The following is a 21,211-nucleotide window of genomic DNA, read 5'->3' on the forward strand; positions in this document are numbered from 1 at the left end:
GGGCCCGGGGAGGGGCGGTGACGAGCCAAGGGGGCGGAGCCACCGGCTGAGGGGCGGGACGCGCGGTAGAGCCAAACGGGTGAGAGTGCGATCATGGCAGCTGCTGAGGAGCCGAAGCCCAAAAAGCTGAAGGTGGAAGCGCCGCCAGCGCTGAGGTGAGAACGGCCCGATGTGGGGAGGAGGGAGACAGCGCTTGTGTTGAGCCAAGCCCACGTGGGCTGGCGCGGCTGGATGTTTGTGTTCGTGGGGCCAACACGCAGGACCTGCAGCCCGGGAGTTGCCCGCGTGGCTGCTCTTTGCCCTCTTGGTTTGGACCACGTTCAGGTGCCTTCCCGACCCTGGCAGCCATGGACCAATCAGAGCTGCTGGCTCGGGGGCCGAGCCTTCCACTGGCGCCACGTGCGAGTGAGTCCTCGCGGGCTGCGCTAGCGCGACCGCAAAGGACCCATCTGGAGCTGCATCCTTTCCTGGGGTATAGCGGGAAGGAACCCAGTGCCTCCTCAACCCTGGAGAAAGATAAAATTCTTGGGCTTTTTCGGAAGGCGGTACGGAAGAGCGTTTTGATATTTTTTTTTGTCATCTCTCTGAAATCATCTTTGGAGACCCCCCTACCCGGGACCGGAATCTACCTCAGAGGTTTTGGCTGGAGTAGCAGTTAGCTAAATGGTTAGGAATTTTTTTTTTTTTTTTTTTTTGTGTGTGTGTATTTGGTAACAGCGGAGTGCTCTCCCGACACCTTACACACATGTAATTGATGTTGCATGTTGCAACTTTCACTTATATAAAGCCGTTTTGTTAAATCACATTTCTTCCTAATAAGTATAAAGTCCAGCGCGTGCAATCTTTTGATGTCTTTGAAGTGCTCAGTGGAGGGCCGTGATTTTTCTATCTAAAAATAGACACATCAAACTGATTTAAAACTGTGGGGCTGCTCCTGATTATCCGAGACAAATTCCATTACCTTCAACATAATCTTCTCCATGTTCAAAAGAATAATTTGTTCTCAACTGAAAAGGTTAAGTGGGGATCCCGTATCTTGTTCTTGATGAAATGGGTGATACCCAAATTCTTTCCACCGGCTTTAAAGTATGCCTACTCTTCTTAGAGGGTTATTGTGCATGTCTAATACCACGAACGTAAAAAAAAAAAAACAACCTGAGGATGTTTTATTTTAAATTTTAGATTATGTGAGCCAGTGGGATGGCTCAGCAGATAGAGGCATTGGCTGCCGAGTCCGCTGACCTGAGTTCAGACTCCAGGACCCACGTGGTGGACTGAGTGAACCTTTTCTTCTGTTGTCCTCTGACCTTCACACGTGGCCCCGCCCCCACTATGTAAATAGATATTGTCTCCTTAGATTTTCATTTAATAAAAGCAATGCTTTATATACAATGATGATCAAGTTTAACAATGCTTACCATCTGTAGTAATGATACAAGGAAGCTCTATGAAAGAAAGGCAGAGATTATTCATATTGACAAATGAAGGTATTGAAGTTTAAATAACATTTAAGGAAGAGAAATATGAACCCAGGGTATCAGGATACAGGTTTATTCTTTGATTCTAGCGTGTTTACACAACATCGAAGGCATGTCTCTGTTTGCTTATGTGTCTTTAAAAATGATCCACGGTAATGCTTGACACTTAAATATGTATATGCCAGGTACTGTTTCTGCATTCTGCATATTTTAACTCAATACCATAACAACCCAATAAAACATTTCTATTACATATCAATTTAACCAAAAAGGAAACTGGCACATATCTATCCTTTGTGTCTATTTAAAACTTGTAAGTAATTTAGATGAGTAAAATTCAATTTACTTAATGCTAACCCAGAGCCATCTGTAGAGGCGAAGTTAAAGGATTAGGTATTTTGACTATGGGGACAAAACTCTTTAATTTTATGCAGAGACCATTGCAATTGACTTCTTATTTTCTGTATTAGTTTACCTTTCAGGATCTCTGTATGATAATGCATTTAGAGTGAATTACTCTATGATTTGCCTGACAATTAAGAGATTTTACCAATTTTGTTTAACTGTTAGGGAAAATGGCTTATAAATTATTAGCACAATTTAATGTATAGAGTTAGTGGGGAACAAGTAAATTAATGAAATGTATTTATAGATATTGGGGATAAGAATTTAGAAATCTATGAGAAGTTCAGTTACCATTAGGGAAATAATTCTTATTTTTATTCTTAATGTGTATATATGTGTGTTTGTGTTATTTGTATACCAAAAGAGGCCTTTGGATGCCCTGGAGCTGGAGGTAAAGATGGTAAAGCTGGGGACCAAGCTCAACTCCTCCGCAAGAGCAGTTTTTTTTTAAAATTTATTTTTATTTTATGTGCATTGGTGTTTTTGCCTGCGTGTCTGTATGAGGGTATCAGATCCTCTGGAAATGGAGTTACAGACAGTTGTGAGCTGCCATGTGGGTGCTGGGAATTGACCCCGGGTCCTCTGGAAGGACGGTCGGTGATCTTAACCACTTAGCGATCCTTCCAGCCTAGGAAGTGGTTTTTAACTAGGGGAATTTTATCTTAGAAGAAACATTTCTCAGAACCTGGTGATAATTTTGGTGGAGCGGAGGAGGGGTACAGTTTAAAGAGCTAGTGAGATGGCTCAGTGCCGCTGCCTCACCTAATCACCCTTGTTGATCCAGACGCAGGCCCATGCGGTTGGTGTGCACTCCCGTGTACACACAATAAACAAATAAATTAATTTAAAACAAACGAAAAGCTAGCATGGTGCTCATGCCTTTAATCCCAACAGTTTGGTGGCAGAAGCAGGCAGATCTCTCTGTAGGCCTCAGGTGAGCCAGGGCTATATAGTGAGAACCTTTGTAAACATCTGAAACCTACAGCAGAGATTTCCTGCTTTGACCCCCATCATGATGCTCCCACCCTTGTTTTAAATAATACTCTAGGCATCTTGGCAGTACAGAGACACCACCCTATGATAGAGATGGTCAGGCCAAAATTGTCAGTCTTGTTGAGAGTGGGAAGTTGCCTTAGGGAGGCCATCTGGCAAGGCTATCTTCCTGTCTTACTCTTTATTGTTTTCTAGGCTGCTTGCTTTTCAGGGCAAGACAGTTACTAAGACTCCAAAGAAAGAATCCGATTGTAACATCCTTTCAGGTAGGAACAGTAATTGAGTAGCAGACATTTATATAAGGACTACTTTTTTTTTCTTTTCTCTTCTTTGGAAGTCTTATCCAAGTTCATTGCTTCAGAGTTCACCTCAGAGAAGACACAATACCTTCCAAGTAGTGTTGAACACATGCCAAGTCTGTTCTTTCCGTCTGTCTTTCAAGTACTTGCTATTTTAGGTGTGGTGCTAAAAACTGGGTATAGAGAGAAGAAGGTAAGATCCAGCTGCCACTCTCCTGGAAACTAAGTAGAATTGGGAAAATGAAATCTGAATGTTAGTGAGACGATGAGAAGTTAACCAGTGTGAAATAAGGTATCTGCCTTTTTAGGAAGATTATACTGGAGACAGGTCCACTCTTGGGGATTGACTGGAGTAGATGGTATTAAGTGTCTAGGCTTCAGAGTGAGCATCTTCATATGTGGTATTTCTGTCTGTGTATTCTCAAGTCTCACAATATCATGCAGTCCAGGCTGGCCTTGAGCATGATTTGGAACCAAGGATGACCTTGATCTTCCTGGCTCCATTTCACCAGTGCTGGGGTTTATGGGCTGCCTCCACACCCAGTTTTCAGAAGCTAGTTTTAACTGTTGAATATCCCCAAATGATTTGCAGACATTTAAAGCCACATTTATGCATGTAGTGATTGGGAGCGGTGGGCTGCATTCCCACCCAGCTCCCAGCCGCCTGCTAGCTTATGACCCAAAATAACAACACACAAATTGTATTCTTTTAAATCACTGCCTGGCCCATAGTTTCACCCTCTTATTGGCTAATTCTCACATCTTCCTTTAACCCATATTTAGTAATTTGTGTAGCACCACAAGGTGTGGCTTACCAAGAGAGATCTTAACCTGCGTCCATCTCGGAGAGGAGAAGCATGGAGACTCACTATGGCGACTGCCTGAAGCGTCTCCCCACTCCTGCTACCCAGCATTCTGTTCTGTCTACTCCGCCTACCTAATTTTCTGTTCTCTTAAAGGGCCAAGGCAGTTTTCTTTATTAATTAACCAATGAAAGTAACATAGACAGATAACTCTCCTCCATCATATGCAAGCACATCTGTCTCTCGTCCTAAACCTGTACTTTGTCCCACTGTTCCTGCATCATAGTAGCAGTGTGAGCCTGCCTTTTTCTGAAGTGTACACTTGATCTTGGCTTAGTTTTTGCGTAGCTTTCTAGCAGGTTTCTCTGCCTCCAGTTTCAGTTCTGCCATATCTACTTTAGATACAAGTCTACTTAATCACCAGAGCAAAGCAAGTTTGCAACTATGAACTTGGTGTTAGGAAAAATTGAACCCTGCGAGCCAATTGTCATGATTTCCTCTGGCCTTCACAATTAAAGATTGTTCAAAGGGTGTGGGGAAAGGTGGATCAGTGGGTAAAGCAGGAGGATCTGAATTTGGTCCCCAGAACACATGAAAAATGCCAAATGTGTTGGTAGTGTGGTGTGCCTCTACCCCAGCACTGGGAAGGTGAAGCACAGAGTCCTTAGGCCGACTGGCAAGCTCTAGGCTAGCGAGGGACCTCGTGTCAAAGGATGACACCTAAGATTGTCTTCTGGCCTCCATGTCTATGCAAACATATGCACCAGCACACACACATGTACACTTGAAAAAAGATTATTAAAGGGTATTATCTTTAGTATTACTTAAAAGGAAACAGGCAGCAACTTTCTAACCGGCAAATACTGAGCTTTTTCCAAATACTCTTCCTAAGTGTTTAACTCATATACCACTAGTTTTCTTTTTCTCAGTCCCTACGTCACCATACATCCCGTGTTTTAAAATTGCACTATAAACCTAAAAACAAGTCCGTAAGTATCATTGGGTGATCAGAGGAAAGTTTTAGTGATGTCTTATAAAACACATCCTCCCCCTCTTTGGAAAAATTTCTGGAAGATTAAAAAAATTAGCATGTGCTTCTCATAGTGGTCTGCTAAGATCAAATGAGGAAAATTTATTCAGGCCAAAAATGTCTCTGGTGTATTGAACAAAGTCTGGTCTTAATAACTATTCAACTAGAATCTTGTTGCACAGAGTAGGACTGATTGGTACCCTTCCTCCTCTTAAGCCCTATCAAAGCCCATACTTTTTTTCCCCATGGTTTATTTTTTTATATTTAAAAATTTCCATCTCCTCCCCTCTTCCTCCCCCTTCCCTCCCCTTCCCTCCACCCATATCCCCCTCTCCCTCCCTCTCCAGGCCAAGGAGCCATCAGGGTTCCCTACTCTATGTTAAGACCAAGGTCCTCCCAACTCCCCCCCAGGTCCAGGAAGGTGATCAACCAAGCTGAGAAGGCTCCCACAGAGCCCGTCCATGCAGAAGAATCGAAGTCCAGCGCCATTGTCCTTGGCTTCTCAGTCAGCCCCCACTGTCGGCCACATTCAGAGAGTCCGGTTTGGTCGCATGTTCCATCAGTCCCATTCCAACTGGAGTTAGTGATCTCCTGTTAGTTCTGTCCCACCGTCTCCATGGGTGAACGCACTCCTCACGGTCCTGACTTTCTTTCTCATGTTCTCCCTCCTTCTGCTCCTCATTAGGACCTTGGGAGCTCAGTCCGGTGCTCCAATGTGGGGCTCAGTCATTTTCTTCATCTATCGCCAGGTGGAGGTTCTATGGTGATATGCAAGAAATTCATCAGTATGGCTATAGGAACTGAAAAGCCCATACTTTTATTAATGTAGCCTAAAATCAAGTTTGCCAGTTCCTTTTGTTAAATTGATTTTTATTGAGCTCTACATTTTTTCTCTGCTCCTCTCCCTGCCTCTCCCCTCCCCTTCAACTCTTTCCCAAGGTCCCCATGCTCTCAATTTACTCACGAGATCTTGTCTTTTTCTACTTCCCGTGTAGATTAGATCCATGTATGTATCTTTTAGAATTGTCATTGTTGTCTAGGTTCTCTGGGATTGTGATTTGTAGGCTGGTTTTCTTTGTTTTATGTTTAAAAACCACCTATGAGTGAGTACATGTGATAATTGTCTTTCTGTGTCTGAGTTACCTCACTTAAAATGATGTTTTCTAGCTCCATCCATTTTCCTGCAAATTTCAAGATAACGGTTTTTTTTTGTTTGTTTGTTTTGTTTTGTTTTGGTTTTGGGTTTTTTTTTGCCTGTGTAGTACTCCATTGTGTAAATGTATCATATTTTCCTTATCCTTTCTTCAGTCGAGGGGCATTTAGGTTGTTTCCAGGTTCTGGCTATGACAAACAAAGCTGCTATGAACATAGTTGAGCACATGTCCTTGTGGCACGGTTGAGCATCCTTTGGATATATACCCAAAAGTGATATTACTGGGTCTTGAGGAAGGTTGTTTCCTAATTTTCTGAGAAATCGCCACACTGATAACTAAAGGGGCTGTACCAGCTTGCATTCCCAGCAGCAATGCAGGAGTGTTCCCTTTACCCCACATCCTCTCCAGCATAAGTTGTCATCAGTGTTTTTGATCTCTGGCCGGACCCACAGAAGTTTCTGGTTCCTGCCTACTCCCTTGGAGTTCCTAGATGGGTGCCTGGACCCGCAGTGGTCTCTGGCTCTGGCCCACTCGCTCAGCCATTGGTGCCCTGTACCTGCTCCTGTGGAGTTCGCTGTCTCAGGTCTGCAGGGTTCACCCTTCCAGACCCGCTCTGGCCCAGGTAGCTGGCCCAGTCCTGCTCTTGTGGATTCAGCTTTTTCTCTTATATTTACAGTTTAATCCTTTAAGTCTTTAGGCTATGAAGGAATAGAAAGCAAATTCTTCTAGACACAGTTTGTATAAGATCCTTTACTGGGCTTTGTGTACTTGAGGATGGAGTGAGGAAGAGAGACAGACAGACTGACTAGCCCTGGGAATCGGGACAGGCATGGAGGTGCTTGAGCTCAAGAAACATGGAAAGGGCTCTAGGCAAAGACTGGCATTAAAGACTTTTTCTGATTTTTAAATATAGGACCAGACTGAATAATACTAAAGATGAGCTGATGAGCTCCACTCCATCCTGGAACATGGCTCTATTTCTCTCCATTGATTAAAATCCCATCTCTGTGTGAAATGTTCACAATTGGGATGGGAGGCAAAGGGAATGAAGGTTTAAAGAGCTTTCTAGTCCGGGTGGAAGGCAGTGGATAAGGTGGTTTCTGGAATCGAGACATGTGGTGTGATTCCTGTCCTAATAGCTGATTATCGTGGTAAGGCTATTTACCTGCTTTGTGCATCTGTTTTCCCTTGTAAAATAGAGTTTGTAAGAGCATCTACCTCATGAAATTGTTAGCTATTAAGAAAATAGACATAAAACATAGTAAATGTTGAATAAATCTGAAAAAATGTTGAATAATTACTATTATTATGGTATTGCTTATCTTATGGTGTCTATTCAGCACCAAATTCTCCACCAGTAAATTTTAAAAAGAAAAGAAACAGAAATACTTAAGAAGAGGTAGACTTGGTGGTATATATATGTTATAACAGCACGAGAGTCTGAGGTAGGAGGACTATAAGTTCTGGGCCAGCCTAGGCAATTTAGTGAGTTTGCTCAGAGGGTCCTATGCTGTGAACCCTTAATAAACAAACAAGCCATCTAAAATTAAAAAAAGATGAACATCTCCAAGGGATGAAGTATGCAGTTCAGGAACTGGTGGAGGTGACGTGGTGGGGGCTCTGGTGTCAGAGCCTTGGTGAAACAAGGCTGTGGTTGCCTGGGAGCTGAACTCACCTGTGCCCACTGCTGCTTCAGTGAGCTGTGGTCTGAAGTGAAGACAGAAGTAGCCCCATTGCCACATGGCTCAGCATTGGGAGCTGTAAATTCCCTACTATCACCTAGTACAAGTGTAATGATTCTTAAAAATTGCTGTGGGATCCCTGGCAGGCTGGGGGCAGCGGGTCCCGAAAGCAGCCAGTCCTTGGGCATGAGAACACGTGGCAGGTTTCTGAAGGTGGCTAGTCCCCGGTGGGTGGGTGAGAGACAGATAGGCACACCATGCAGACATTTATTAGGTGGGTTATGGAGGGGATGGGAAAAGAGAAGAAGGGGAGGAGGGGAAGGGGAGAAGTGGGGAGAGGCAGAAGCTGCTTCTTCCAGAGGAAGATGGAGGAGAGAGAGAGAGAGAGAGAGAGAGAGAGAGAGAGAGAGAGAGAGAGAGAGAGAGAGAGAGAGAGTGTCTAAGGCTGCAAGCAGGGAGGGAGTAGGCGTGGATTGTCTCTTAAAGAGGCAGATCATTACAACAAAGCATTGGGCTTGGAGGTCATCGGTTCTGTAACTGTAGTGACCTGCCTGAAAACTCCTGTGAGAAGGAGAAAGTCTGAGATTGAAGAAAGAAGTAAGACCCTCAGAAAATAAATAGGTACAGCCAACAGGAAGTAAATTCACTTAAAATGGAATGGAAATAGTAGAATGATTCCAAAATGACTTTTAAAAATCTATAGAAACAAGTGTTCACCAAAAAATAAGATGTTATGAATAAGAAATATGTAGAAATGAAATTGAAGGATTTAGAGATGGAGTTCTCATAATTAAACCCACATATAAAAAATAGACTCAGATCAGATGAATTTGAAGGGGAAATTAGTGAGTTAGAGCAAAATAATTGGAGTGGTGGTATAGTTCAATAACAGGGCTGGGGTTCGCTATTTATTTTCCAGCTTGAGAAAGAGAAGTGTGAGATAGACTTGGGAGTGAAGTAGGAGTACCAAGACTTTTTAAAAGATTTATTTTCTGTATATGAGTGCTCTACGTGTCCACCTGTACACCAAAAAAGGGCATCTGATCTCACTACAGATGGTTATGAACCACCATGTAGTTGCTGGGAATTGAATTGATGGCTCTTAACCTCAGTGCCTTCTCTCCAGCCCTCGACTATCAAGATTTTAAGGTCCCTGGGTGTGATGGTGCAGACCTTATTCTCAGCAGGGATGGAACCAAACAAAGCAGGTGGATCTCAATGAGTTTGGGGCCAGCCTGGTCTAAATAGTGAGCTCCAATCCTGTCAAAAAAAAAAAAAAAAAAAAAAAAAGAAAACCCCCAAACAAAAAAACACACACAAAAAAAACAATGAATAACCAAACAAAAGAGAGTTTAAGCTCATCTTAACTATATAGGTTATTGTGGGCTAAATGAGATACTGTCTCAAACAAGATAAAAGAAAAAGATTAAAAAATAAAGAGAAATTGCTGGGTGGTGGTGGCTCCTGCCTTATTCCAGCACTTGGGAGGCAGAGGCAGGTACATCTCTGAGTTTGAGGTCAGTCTGGCCTGCAGAGCGAGTTCTAGGACAGGCTCCAAAGCTACAGAGAGAAACCCTGTCTTGAAAAACCAAAAAAATATAGTAAAATAAAAATGAGATTTCACATTTTGGAAAAAAGATGTGAATGGTGGGAAACCATATTGGTAGAGATAAGTGTATTAGACTTTTCAGAAAAGCCTCCAGGACATTCAGGATTCTGCACAGAGAAACAGTGTCTCTGGTTGAGAGAATATTCAAATTGGTGAGAGCAAAAACAAAACAAAACCCCAAATCTACAAACAAAAAATTTCCTAAGAATATAGACATGTTTAATTCTAATTATTTTAACATGTATAAAAAGGTGAAAAATTGACTATAAATTTTGGTTAAAAATTGAAATAAATAATTGTGATACCTGGGTAGTAGTGTGGCAATGTAGTCCCAGCTACTTGAAAAGCTTAGACATAAGGATCACTTGAACACAGGAACTGGGGACTAGCCTGGGCAACATAATGTAACCATCTTTAAAATTAATGATAATAATAGTTAAATCTAAGTAGAAGGTTTGTGGGGTTGTTGGATTGTGGTGGATTTGTGTGTGTGTGTGTGTGTGTGTGTATTTAAAATTTTTTTTCTAACTTTTTTTTACTTTGAACATGAGTTATTAGTCAGGGTTCAATAAAGGAACAGAGATAAAAGAATGAAAATAATATAAAAGAGATTTATTTAAGTGGCTTACAGGCTGTGGTCCAAGCAGTCCAATAACGGATCTTCAGGCCAAGAGTTAGGTAGTTGTTCAGTCTACAAGGCCAGGATGTCTCGGCAGTCCCAGTCTGTAAGTTTGAGAGAGCTATCAGCCTTCAGTGCCCATCAAAATCCTGAAAAAGTCTATTTTAACACCCTGAAGGATTGCCTCTGAAACAAGACAGCTTGAAAAGAAAGGTTTCCTTCTCCCATGTCCTTTTATATAGACAGACTGCCACCAGAAGGTGTGGCCAGAATTCTGGTAGCTCTTCCCACCTCAAATGATCCAGTCAAGAAAATCCTTCACAGGCAGCCCAGCTGTTTGCGTTTTTGTTGATTCCAGATATCGTCAAGTTGACATCCAAGATCAGCCATCAAACATGTTTATTAGGACTCTTAAATTTAAGCTGGAGAATTTTATGTTCACTGACTAGGTGCTGAATGGCAAAATATCACCATTACAGTATGGATCTCTTGGGACACCAAATATATCTGAAACATCATAAAATAATTATTATGACTTAAATGTAGGCTGTAATCTTTTGATCCATATTTCTGAAGTACCAAAGCTCTGAAAACTGGTAAAAAAAAAAATTAAGGCTGGATGTCTTTGTTTACGTCACTGCTGCCGTGATGAAACCTGGGAAGGAAAGGGTTTGTCTGGCTTATGCCTCCTCAGCTCTCGCCATCACTGAGGGCAGTCAGGTCAGGGACCTGGAGGCAGGTGCTGATGCAGAGCCCATGGATGACACTTGGGCTGGGTCCTCCCATATCAATCACTAAGGAAATGCCCTACAGGCTTGTCTACGGCCTGATTTTACGGATGTATTATCTTAATTGAGGCATCCTTCTCTGATGAATCCGGTTTGTGTCAAGTTGACATTTAAATAGCCAATTTTAATAGAAATAGAAATGAATCAATTTAGCAGTGAAACAAACTACTATGAAAGTCTGTAGAACTGTCTGAGGCAAATATGTTTGTTTTGTTTAGTACCTGTCAAGAGTGTCTGTTAAATGGCAAATAGCATGAGTTTCCTCTGGGGCAGTTTATAAACTATGTTAGTGCTCCATTTTGTCAGCCTTCCTGCAGTTTGTAACATTCGGAATTTTAAAATATATCTAGCTTCCAGGATTTAAGAAAGGAAGGGTGGGTCTTTAATTAAACATTTAAATAGTCAACTGTGGAGTTTGAATTTGTAAAAAATCAATAATTTTTTATAAGTCAGTTGCTATTCTCTTGTTTCCTGTAGCCTAGGCTAGCCTTGAACTTACTGTATAGTCAAGAAAGACCTTTTTAAAATTTGATTAGTGGGATGGCAAGATGGCCTCCTCCCGAGTAAGTGGAAGTGCACACTCTGTGAAAGGAACATAATCAAACTAGACCTAGCAACACCTCCAAAGTAGTGTGAGAGGAAAGAAGAGAAATACCAATAATCAGCAAAACAGAACATCACTAAACAAACTCATAGGAAATAACAAATCCTTTCTCTAATAACTTTCAATATAAATGACCTCAGCCTACCATTAAAAAGATGTAGACTAATGGACTGGATTAAATAGCAAGAACCAAGTATATGTTGTCTTCAAGAAATGTATTTAGCCAGAAAAGATAGCAAAAAACTCAATATCAAAAGATGGAAAAATATTGCCAGGCAAATGGAAACTGTATATAAGTAGACATAGCTGTCCTTATATGGGACAAAGGAAGCTTCAAGCCAAAGCTAGTTAAAGCTAGTTAGAGAGATAAAGAGATAAGATGTTGCCATACTAATAAAGGCAACTTTTCATTAAGAGGTTATAACACTTGTAAATATTTGGCCAGCCTTGGGCATATTCTTACTCCCACACCCATCTGGGATGGTACGGGAGGAAGTGGTGCTAGTGTTTGTAGAGAGTGAGTGAGTGGAGGCGGTGTCCATATACGTGGGGAAGCAGGAGTTAGTCTGAGACAGCAGTCACTGCTGCCAGTACCTTGTAGAGTGTAGAGTGACATGGTGTCATCACCTAGAAGAGAAAAATTGATATAATATGGCACATACATAAAATATTAAGACCACCCTGCAAATCAGTTAATCCAAAAAAAGCTTCGTTCTTCACGGTCAAGTTGTCTATACATAAAACTTCACTACCCAGCTTACACAGGGCCTCTCGAGTGCCTGTACTTTGTGCTGTGCTTTATTGCTGTGTGCTGTGTCTATATTTTATTTCACCAATTGCTGCTCGAAGTCAGCAAACTAGATGAGAAGCCCTTAGCCCCACTAAATGCTCCTTTCATGCAGTTTAACATGTGGTTTATGTTGAATGAATTCTTAATTTTTTAAAAAAATTTCTAATTTCTCCCTGTCCACTCACCCCCACGTGTGTGTATGTTTGTATGTGTGTTTGTGTTTGTGTGTGTGTGTGTGTGTGTGTGTGTATGTAGAAGTCAGAGGACAACTTTTAGGAATTGGTTTTTTATATTATGTTGGTTCCAGTTACTGACTCAAGGTGAACCGGTGAGAACCTATAAACAAACAAACAAACAAACAAACAAAATTATCATTTAAGGGTTTTTTTGCATTCGATAAGTATAGAATGAATTTTTGTATTAGTTTCAAATTCTTTTTTTAAAATATTTTTTCTTATTTCTTTTTATTTTTTTTAAAAAGAAAACAATCTTTTTTTCATCTAAGTTCCCACTCCCTCCTCTCCTCCCATTCCCTCCACTGACCTCTCCCACCTCATCCACTCCTCAGAGAGGGTAAGGCACATTGCCGTGGGGAAGGCCCAAGGCCCGCCCTACTATATATAGGCTGAGCAAGGTATACATCCTAAGAGAATAGGTTACCAAAAAGCCAGTACATGCAGTAAGGATAAATCCTGGTGCCACTGCCAGTGTCCCCTCAGTCTGCCCCAGCCATGCCACACTGTCAACCACAATCAGATGGACTAGTTTGGTCCTATGCTTGTTAGCTTCCTGTCTGGCTGGAGTTGGTGAGCTCCCATTAGCTCAGGTAGACTGTCTCAGTGGGTGAACCCATCATGGTCTTGACCTCTTTGTTCTTACTCTCACTCCTCCCACTCTTCAACTGGACCTTGGGAGCTCAGCCCAGTGCTCTGATGCGGGTCTCTGCCTCTGTTTCCATCAGTTGTTGGATGAAGGTTCTATGGTGATATTTAAGATATTCATCAGTCTGACTACAGGGCATGGCCATTTCGGACACCCTCTTTTTTTATTGCTTAGGATCTTAGCTGGGGTCATCCTTGTGGATTCCTGGGAATTTCTCTAGAGCCAGGTTTCTACTAACACTATAATGGCTCCCTCAATCAAGATATCTCTTTCCTTGCTCTCATCTCTGTCCTTGCTCCATCTTCACTATCCTGTTCCCTCAACTTTTCCTCCTACCTCCCCTAGTTTCAAATTCTTAACTTAATTGATGGAGATAGAACCTTAAAATACTTCATGGTTTCATGACCTTTTTCCTTTTTTGTTACACTGAATGAATCTGACATTAGAAGATGATATAGATAAATTAATTTCTTAGATTGAATTCCTGGTTTGTTTTGAGACTAATGAGCTTTTGATTCTGGTGGTTCTTTCTTGCATTTGTCCACAGGGAAAATTCACTCCAGACATACCGACTTCTCCTATATAGACAGTAACTTTATTAATGGCCTATTGCTAGTGTTTTCTTTTTTAATACACTAGAATTGCTTATTTGGTAGAGGAGTAGATTTTCTGACTTTACATAGAATATCTTAGTTATCTGTCTGAGTGGTGAATCTTTTCCCCTATGTTAGCAGGTCCCTGGTATGTGTTATGTTTGCAGTGTAGTGATAGCCCCAAAGCAGCGAAGGTCAGTGACACAATTCTAGGTTCCCAGGGTGCAGCCAGTGGGTCATGCCAAGCGTCCTTTTAAAGACGTTTTTATCTATATTTTAATTAAAAAATGTTTGAGTCTACTCAGAGAAAGGGTCACTTGCAAACAGTATTGTAAAGGAATTAATGCAGATTTCTAAGGTTTTCTGAAATTTCTTTAAGCTTTAATGCACGCACACACACACACACACACACACACACACACACACACACATTATGTCAATCAAAATAAACATGTCATTCCCTGAAACCCAGAACTGGTCTAAACAACCATCTAATTGGAATACAAGAAAATTATCTTTTACAAAAAACAGGCCTCATGTGCTGAAGTTAACCACATTAGAGATTTGAACATATTCTTGGCTTACAGCCATGACTGAAGAAGTCTTAAGTCCTTTCTTAAACAGTTTTCAAAATTGTGTGTCCTTACCACTGCTGAGATCGTATCAAGTTAGTTCTTAGTATGGTTGAAGTTTAAGCTGCTCTGTCATAAAGGTAATGCAGATGTCTTGTGACTGAGGCTTTGTCTCACACACTTGCAATGAACTGGCTGGTGTATTTTTAATGTGAGATAACATATGAAGGCACATTAAAACGTATTAATGCTGGGCATGGTGGTGAATACCTTTTCTAGCACTTGGTAGGCAGAAGCAGGAGGATCTCTGTGAGTTTGAGGCCAGCCTGGTCTATAGAGCAAGTTCTAGGACAGCCAGGGCTGTTCCAAAAATGCTGTCTCAAAAAAAAAAAAAAAAAACAACAATAATCATAAAAGGAACACAAAAATATACACACACACACTCCAAAACAAAGAAGCCATACATTAACGAATTCCATTTGGACTTGTCTGTTTTATTGTCTAAATGTATACAATTGGACTGTTTAGATTTAAGTTGTTATAATAAAGCACAATTTTATTATTAAGTTCATTAAGTACTAAATGTTTATAATAAAATAGTATTTTAAATAATGCAAAGAAAAAGATGTGTCTTTTTTTAATGGGTGGATGGGGTATAGGTTTTCTGTATGATAAGCTGGCCTTTGGATGAGTTCATCCCTATGTTTAAATATCCTAAGGATATTCTTTTTCTGTTTTTGTTTGTTTCTTTGTTTGTTTGTTTTTCCAAGACAGGGTTTCTCTGTGTAAGTATTGAATGTCAGTGATAGTCTTAGATTCCTAGGGTGCTGTGTAATGCAGTATACTGCGCAACCAGTGGGTCATGCCACAGCTGGCCTAGAATTTACTTTGTAGACCAAGCCGGTCTGGAACTCTCAGAGATCTGCCTTCCTCTGTGGATTATGATGGGATTAAAGGCATGTGCCACCATACCTGGCTTCCTTTCTCTTTTTAATTAATTTTTACATTTACCTTGTTTATTTGTTTATTTATTGTGTGTGTGTGTATAAGGATGCTTGTATGCCATAGCACAAGTGTGGAGGTCAGAGGATAACTGTGGAAACAGTTCTCTCCTATTGTATGGGTCCTGGGTTTGAAATCTGCTCGTCATCTCATTAGGCGCTGTCTGTTTTTGCTTTTTTGAGGCAGGGTCTTCCCATGTAGGCCAGGGTAGTCTTGAACTCCCAATGTGGCCCAGTTTGGCTTTGAATTTGCAGGGTTACTCCTTCCTCAGCCTCCCAAGTGCTGGATTTCTGGGGCATAACACCACACCTAGCCTAAGGACACTTTGTAGAGAAATACTTTTCTGTGCTTACAGACAGAAAGCAGGGATCTGTGCTTCAGCATTCCTTTCCCTGCCAGTGCGGTGTTCCTCCTTTGTGCTAAGTGAACAAGAGTGTTTCTGCTGGTGAGAGCTCACAAGCACACCTGAGCCCTCTGGTCGTAGTTCTGTGTGAAGCGTGCCTGCGTTCTGAAGACTTGATGGTATCCTATAAATATCAAGTCTTTAACAGTTTCCTTGTTGCCCATAATCTTGTCTTTTTTAAAAAAATTTTTTTCAACTTGAGACAAGAGTCTTACTGTGTAGTCCTGGTTTGTCAGTAACTTGTCATATACACCAGTCTGGCCTTGAATTCATGGAGAACCCTCTGATGCTGCCTTCTGGGTGCTGGGAAGTTTCCTGCCTCCTTTAGGCATGGTTTTGCTTCTTTAAATTCGATTAATTTTTAGCCTTCCTCACCAAGGACTGCTTGGAAAGGCCGGAGGGATGAGAGTGGGAGAAGGGTAGAGTCATGGTTGAGGGCAGATTCCTTCAGTGGGTGGAAAGTATTCCCTCCTAGAGCTGATATTTCCTGTAAATCTTGGCTCGCAGACCTCAGGATGAGCCAGAAGCTTGGAATGGCGATTCAGAGTTACATATAGGTTTTTTCTGGGACTCATTAGACGTGTTTAGACTCCAGATTGTAATGCTTGGAGAGCTCCTTCCAAAGATAGTCAGTATTTGTTTCCACTGTTGTGAGAATTGAACCCGGAGAGGTTAATTAGTTTCTCTAAGGAAACACAGCTAGCTTACTCCCTTAGTAGATATTAAAAATCAGATGTGAGATTTGATCCCACATCTTTTAACTTCCCATTCTAATATATTCTAAAACAAATAAAGAGTTTTTTTATTTTCTTTAAGATGAAAACAACATATTTAAAGAAAATAGTAATTACTTTCTGCTTACATTTTCTTCTTTCTTTTTTATTTTTATTGCGCCATACATTTTACTCTGCTACCATCCCTCCCCTTCCCCCCTGACCTCTCCCGTGACCCCCACCCGCTTACATTTTTTATTGATCTTTCTGACATCATCACCTAAGCTGTCCTTAGCTGAGGCAGTAGATCCAAAGGTCAAGAGTTCCTCCATAGTGGGCTCTCATCTCACACTCAGGGCCTTTGACTCTTCCTTCTTGAGAGCCCTTAAAGTGAATTCTGTGTACAGTAGATGCACACTCTATTTAAAGAAGTTTATGGCAGTGTGTTCAGTGATCAATTTTCAACTTTCGACTTTCCAGTTTTCTTGTTTCTTTCTTTCTTTTTTTTGTATTTTGAGACAGGGTGTCTCTGTGTGTAGTCCTGGCTGTACTGGAATTCACTTTGTAGACCAGGCTGGCCTTGAACTCACAGAGATCCCGTCTGCTTCCTGTCTCTGCTGGGATTTAAAGATCTGTGCCACTGTCACTGGCCTTCAGTTTTTTATTTTTCGCATGAAATTTAAATAATTTGGCTTAATCTTTTTTTTTTATTTGTTTAAATATGTGCACCCTCTGTGCCACATTTCATGTTTGTCGATTCTCCTACCTTCTGAGTCCTAGGGGTCAAACTCTACTTACCATGCTTGGCCGATGCCTTTATCTGCTGAGCCTCTCATCAGCTCCATGTGTGTAGTGTTTTCAACTAAGAGTAAATATTCTCTGTGGGATATACTTAGTGGTTGTTTCGCCAATGGCTTCACTCATTGAAATTGAATTTTCCAGTAATGAAAACCAATTTTGCTCATGGTTACTAGGTAAAATGTCCCGGGTAAGAGATATCATACTTGTCCTCGACTCTAACAATTCGATTGTTATCTTTTTAGTGTTTTAATTATTAAGATAGTGTAGGATGGAGGCTGGAGAGATGGCTCAGCAGTTAGCATTGTCTACTGCTCTTTCAGAGGACCCTAGTTTAGTTGCCAGCACCTGTATCAGATGCCTCTTCTAGCCTTCATGGGCACCTGTAAATACATGGTATAAATATATGTGGGGCATGTATGCACACATACATAAAAATAAAAATTAAAATCTCTAAAATACAGGATAAAAATGCAGAAACTTGGGTTCAGAGGGTTTAAATATTCTGCCTATAACCATACATTAAGTTTTGGGACTAGGATTTAAACTGTAATGTGATTTTATAATGTTTTTATCAATTATCTACAATTTTGAGATCGAAACAACAATCAGCAGTAATGTATAGAATTAAATTATTAAACAGGCTTTTGCTTTAGCAGGGAACAATTACTAGTAATCTTCTAAGAAACTGCTAATCTGTTAATACTGTTAATAATTTAAAATCCTATCAAAAAAGCAGAGATGAAGCCAGGTGGTGGTGGTGCATGCCTTTAATCCCTCCACTCTGGAGGCTGAGGCAGGCAGATCTCAGTGAGTTCAAGGCCAGTCTGGTCTACAAGAGTTCCAGGATAGTTAAGACTATTGAGAAATCCTGTCTCGAAAAACCAAACCAAACCAAACCAAACCAAAAAAAAACAACAACAAAAAAAACCCCCCAAAAAATCAGAGATGAAAAATCCTTTGCTGTAGAAATCTCACACAAATGGCCTCGGGCCATGGGCAGTTGTATAAACAAACAAACAAAAACCTTCTGGTAGCTTGTGTGTTGGTGAATCCCCCAGCACTCAGCAAGCTGAGGCAGGAGGATTGCATTTTTGAAATCATCTTGGGCTACGCAGCAGCAGCAAGACTTATCTTAAAACCAAGCAAACAGGGGTAGTGACCTGGCTAAGCAGGTCACGCTTGCCACTAAGCCTGATGACCCGAGTTCCTTCTCTAGGACCCACAGGTTGGATAGAGAGCACCAACTCGAAACATTGTCCTCTGATCTCCACACACGTCATGGCGTGTGTGAGTCCATGCACATAATAAATAAATGCCAAAAATGAAAAAAAAACCCAAACAAATGGTGCCAGAAGTAATAGTTCATACTTTTAATCCTAGCAATCAGGAGGCAGAGGCAATTAGATTTCTATGAGTTGAGACCAGTGTGGTGAGACTGAGCCAGTTAAGGCTACACAGCGAGACACAGTTTCAAATATCACAAAACAAAAACAACAAGCAAATAAATAAAAAGTATCCTTTAAAAAGAAATGTTGAAATTTCCAGGTAGCCTATTTAAAAACAATCATGTATATTAGTGTTTTGCCTGTATGTATGTCTGCATACTCCTTGTGGGTATTGGTGTCCACAGATGTCAGAAGAAGACATTGAGTGCCCAGGAACTGGAGTTAAAAATTGTAAGTCACAACGTGGGTGCTGGGAATTGAACTTGGGTCCTCTGGAAGGCCAGTGCTCTTGATTGCTGAACCATCTCTTCAACCTCCTCCTTTAGTATGATTGAGTATGATTGCAAAATTTCTTTAAATAGCATTTAAATTTTTTTTTGTTTTGCTTTTGTTTTTGTTTTTCAAGACAGGGTTTCGCTGTAGTTTTAGAGCCTGTCCTGGAAGTAGCTCTTGTAGACCAGGCTGGCCTCGAACTCACAGAGATTCGCCAAGTGCTGGGATTAAAGGCGTGCGCCACCACCACCCGGTGCATTTAAAATATTTTAAAATTTCACTTTTGTCATGCTTGATAAGCATAGGAAAAAAGAAATAGGAGGGAAGTAGATTTTAGAATATGGAAGGGAAAGAGAAATCTAAGATGTGCTTAAAAAAGAAACATCTTGGTTCCTCTTAGCTCTTCCTTTATGACCTCCTTGTAGGTTCTTGGCTTTTCACTCTAATCTGAGCTATGTGAGTTTGTCAGAAGCATCTGGTTGGTTATGCATTGTAACATGTGGGCTCTGCATATATTTTGTAATTCATGTGGGCTGTTAGCCTGGTACAAGAAAAAGAGCTTTGACTTAGGAATTGGATGTGAAGGTCTTATGAGGGTTTTGTACTAAGTTTGTGAATTCACCTATGAAAAGAGAGTACAGACAAAAGTGTTTTTCAGACTAAATTATGAATTAGTCTTTTGCATAACTAGTATTTTATAAAAGAGAAACAGAAGCATATTGGTGGTCAACTCTTGTAATTCTCAGTACTAAGGAGACTGAGGCAGAAGAGCTTGGATGTCCCTTAATGAGGAGGCCTTTCCTTGGATTAAGGGCTGAGGGGAAGAAGAGGGTGAAAAGTATCAGTACACCATGACTTTGTGAAACTTTTAGTTATGTGTATGCATAGGATCTGTTGCTACAATGTAAATGCATTCACAGCGACTGTGCTTTCCAATTCCAAAGTTAGGGGCTTTTGTTAATCTTCAAGAGTTTGTGGGTCAGAAGTTCAGAATGGGACTGAAGTATGTATCCAAGACATTTCTTTAATATCTAAGATTCTAATTCTTTTATTTTTTGAAAGATGATTACTTTTGATAGGCATGGTGGCACATGCCTTGAGTCCCAGGCAGATCTCTGAGTTCGAGGCTATCCTGGTCTATAAAGTGAGTTCCAGGGCAGCCAGGGCTACACATAGACCACCCCCTCACCCCCACACCACCGAGAGGGGGGGGGAGAAAGATGCTTAATTTTTTCTTAATTTTTTTAAACATTTTATTTATTTATTATGTGTACAGTGTTCTGTCTACTTATGCCTACAGTCAGGAAGAGGGCACTGGATCTCATTACAGATGGTTGTGAGCCACCATGTGGTTGCTGGGAATTGAACTCAGGACCTCTGGAAAAGCAGCCAGTGCTCTTAACCTCTGAGCCATCTCTCCAGCCCTCCTAGTTTTTTGAAACAGAGTCTCGGTATGTGTCCTAGGCTTGCAACCTTTCTGCCTCAGTCTACCAAGTGCTAGGATTTCAGGCATGGGCTACTATTATAGGGTAACTTTTCATCAATTAGTCAACTTTGTGCTTTTGAGACAATGTGTGTCTCCGTAGCCCAGCTGACTTTGATCTCAAAGTCCTGCCTCTGATACCCATGTGCTGGGATTACAGACAAGTGTAACAATGCCCCGCTGAGGAATACTTTTTATTTTAAATTTATGTGTTTGTGTAGGCTTGTGCACATGTGAGTACAAGTGCCTTCAGAGTACAGAAGAGGGCGTCAGGTTCCCTGGAGCTGTAGTTTAGCCCTTTGAGAACTGCCTAACCTAGAAGTGTGCTTAACCAAAGAGCCATTTCTTCCAAGGAAGAGTTTTTAAATTAAAAATTATGTTGTTGTTGTTACTATTATTGTTATTATTAATGTATATGGGTGTTTTGCCTGCATGCATGTCTGTACTTGCCTGTTCACCTTGTAGGCCAGAAGAAATTATTGGATCCTGTAGGACTGGAGTTACAGATAGTTTGTGAACTTCCATGTCAGTTCTGGACTTGAACATGGGTCTTCAGGAAGACTAGCCAGTGCTCTTAACTACTGAACTATCTCTCCAGCCCCTAAAGGAAGAATTCTTAGATGTCAGTTCCATCATTTCAAAACTAACCAGGGAGATGTGACTATTTTTCAGAACATTTTCTATTGCAAATGCATTCTGTATTAGAGAACACACTTGAGTTTACTCCTCTGTGGAAAATGGCAAGCATTAGGAGTTAGACAAAGGACTTACCTTTCAGGTTAAAATTTTT

The 21,211-nt window shown here is 41.0% G+C and overlaps 1 protein-coding gene across 1 annotated transcript in view; it reads left to right on the forward strand.

The window, feature by feature from the left end:
• Window positions 1-32: 32 nt before the first annotated feature.
• The window catches only part of Adk (adenosine kinase), a 387,740-nt gene continuing 366,561 nt past the window's right edge, over window positions 33-21,211 (forward strand). Inside the window, exon 1 of the mRNA XM_038309653.1 lies at window positions 33-155. Within this exon, the coding sequence (XP_038165581.1) occupies window positions 94-155 (62 nt within the window). The 5' untranslated portion in view covers window positions 33-93. The remainder of the gene's footprint in view (window positions 156-21,211) is intronic.

This window comes from Arvicola amphibius, chromosome 13 (genome assembly GCF_903992535.2).
Source record: "Arvicola amphibius chromosome 13, mArvAmp1.2, whole genome shotgun sequence".
NCBI lineage: Eukaryota > Metazoa > Chordata > Mammalia > Rodentia > Cricetidae > Arvicola > Arvicola amphibius.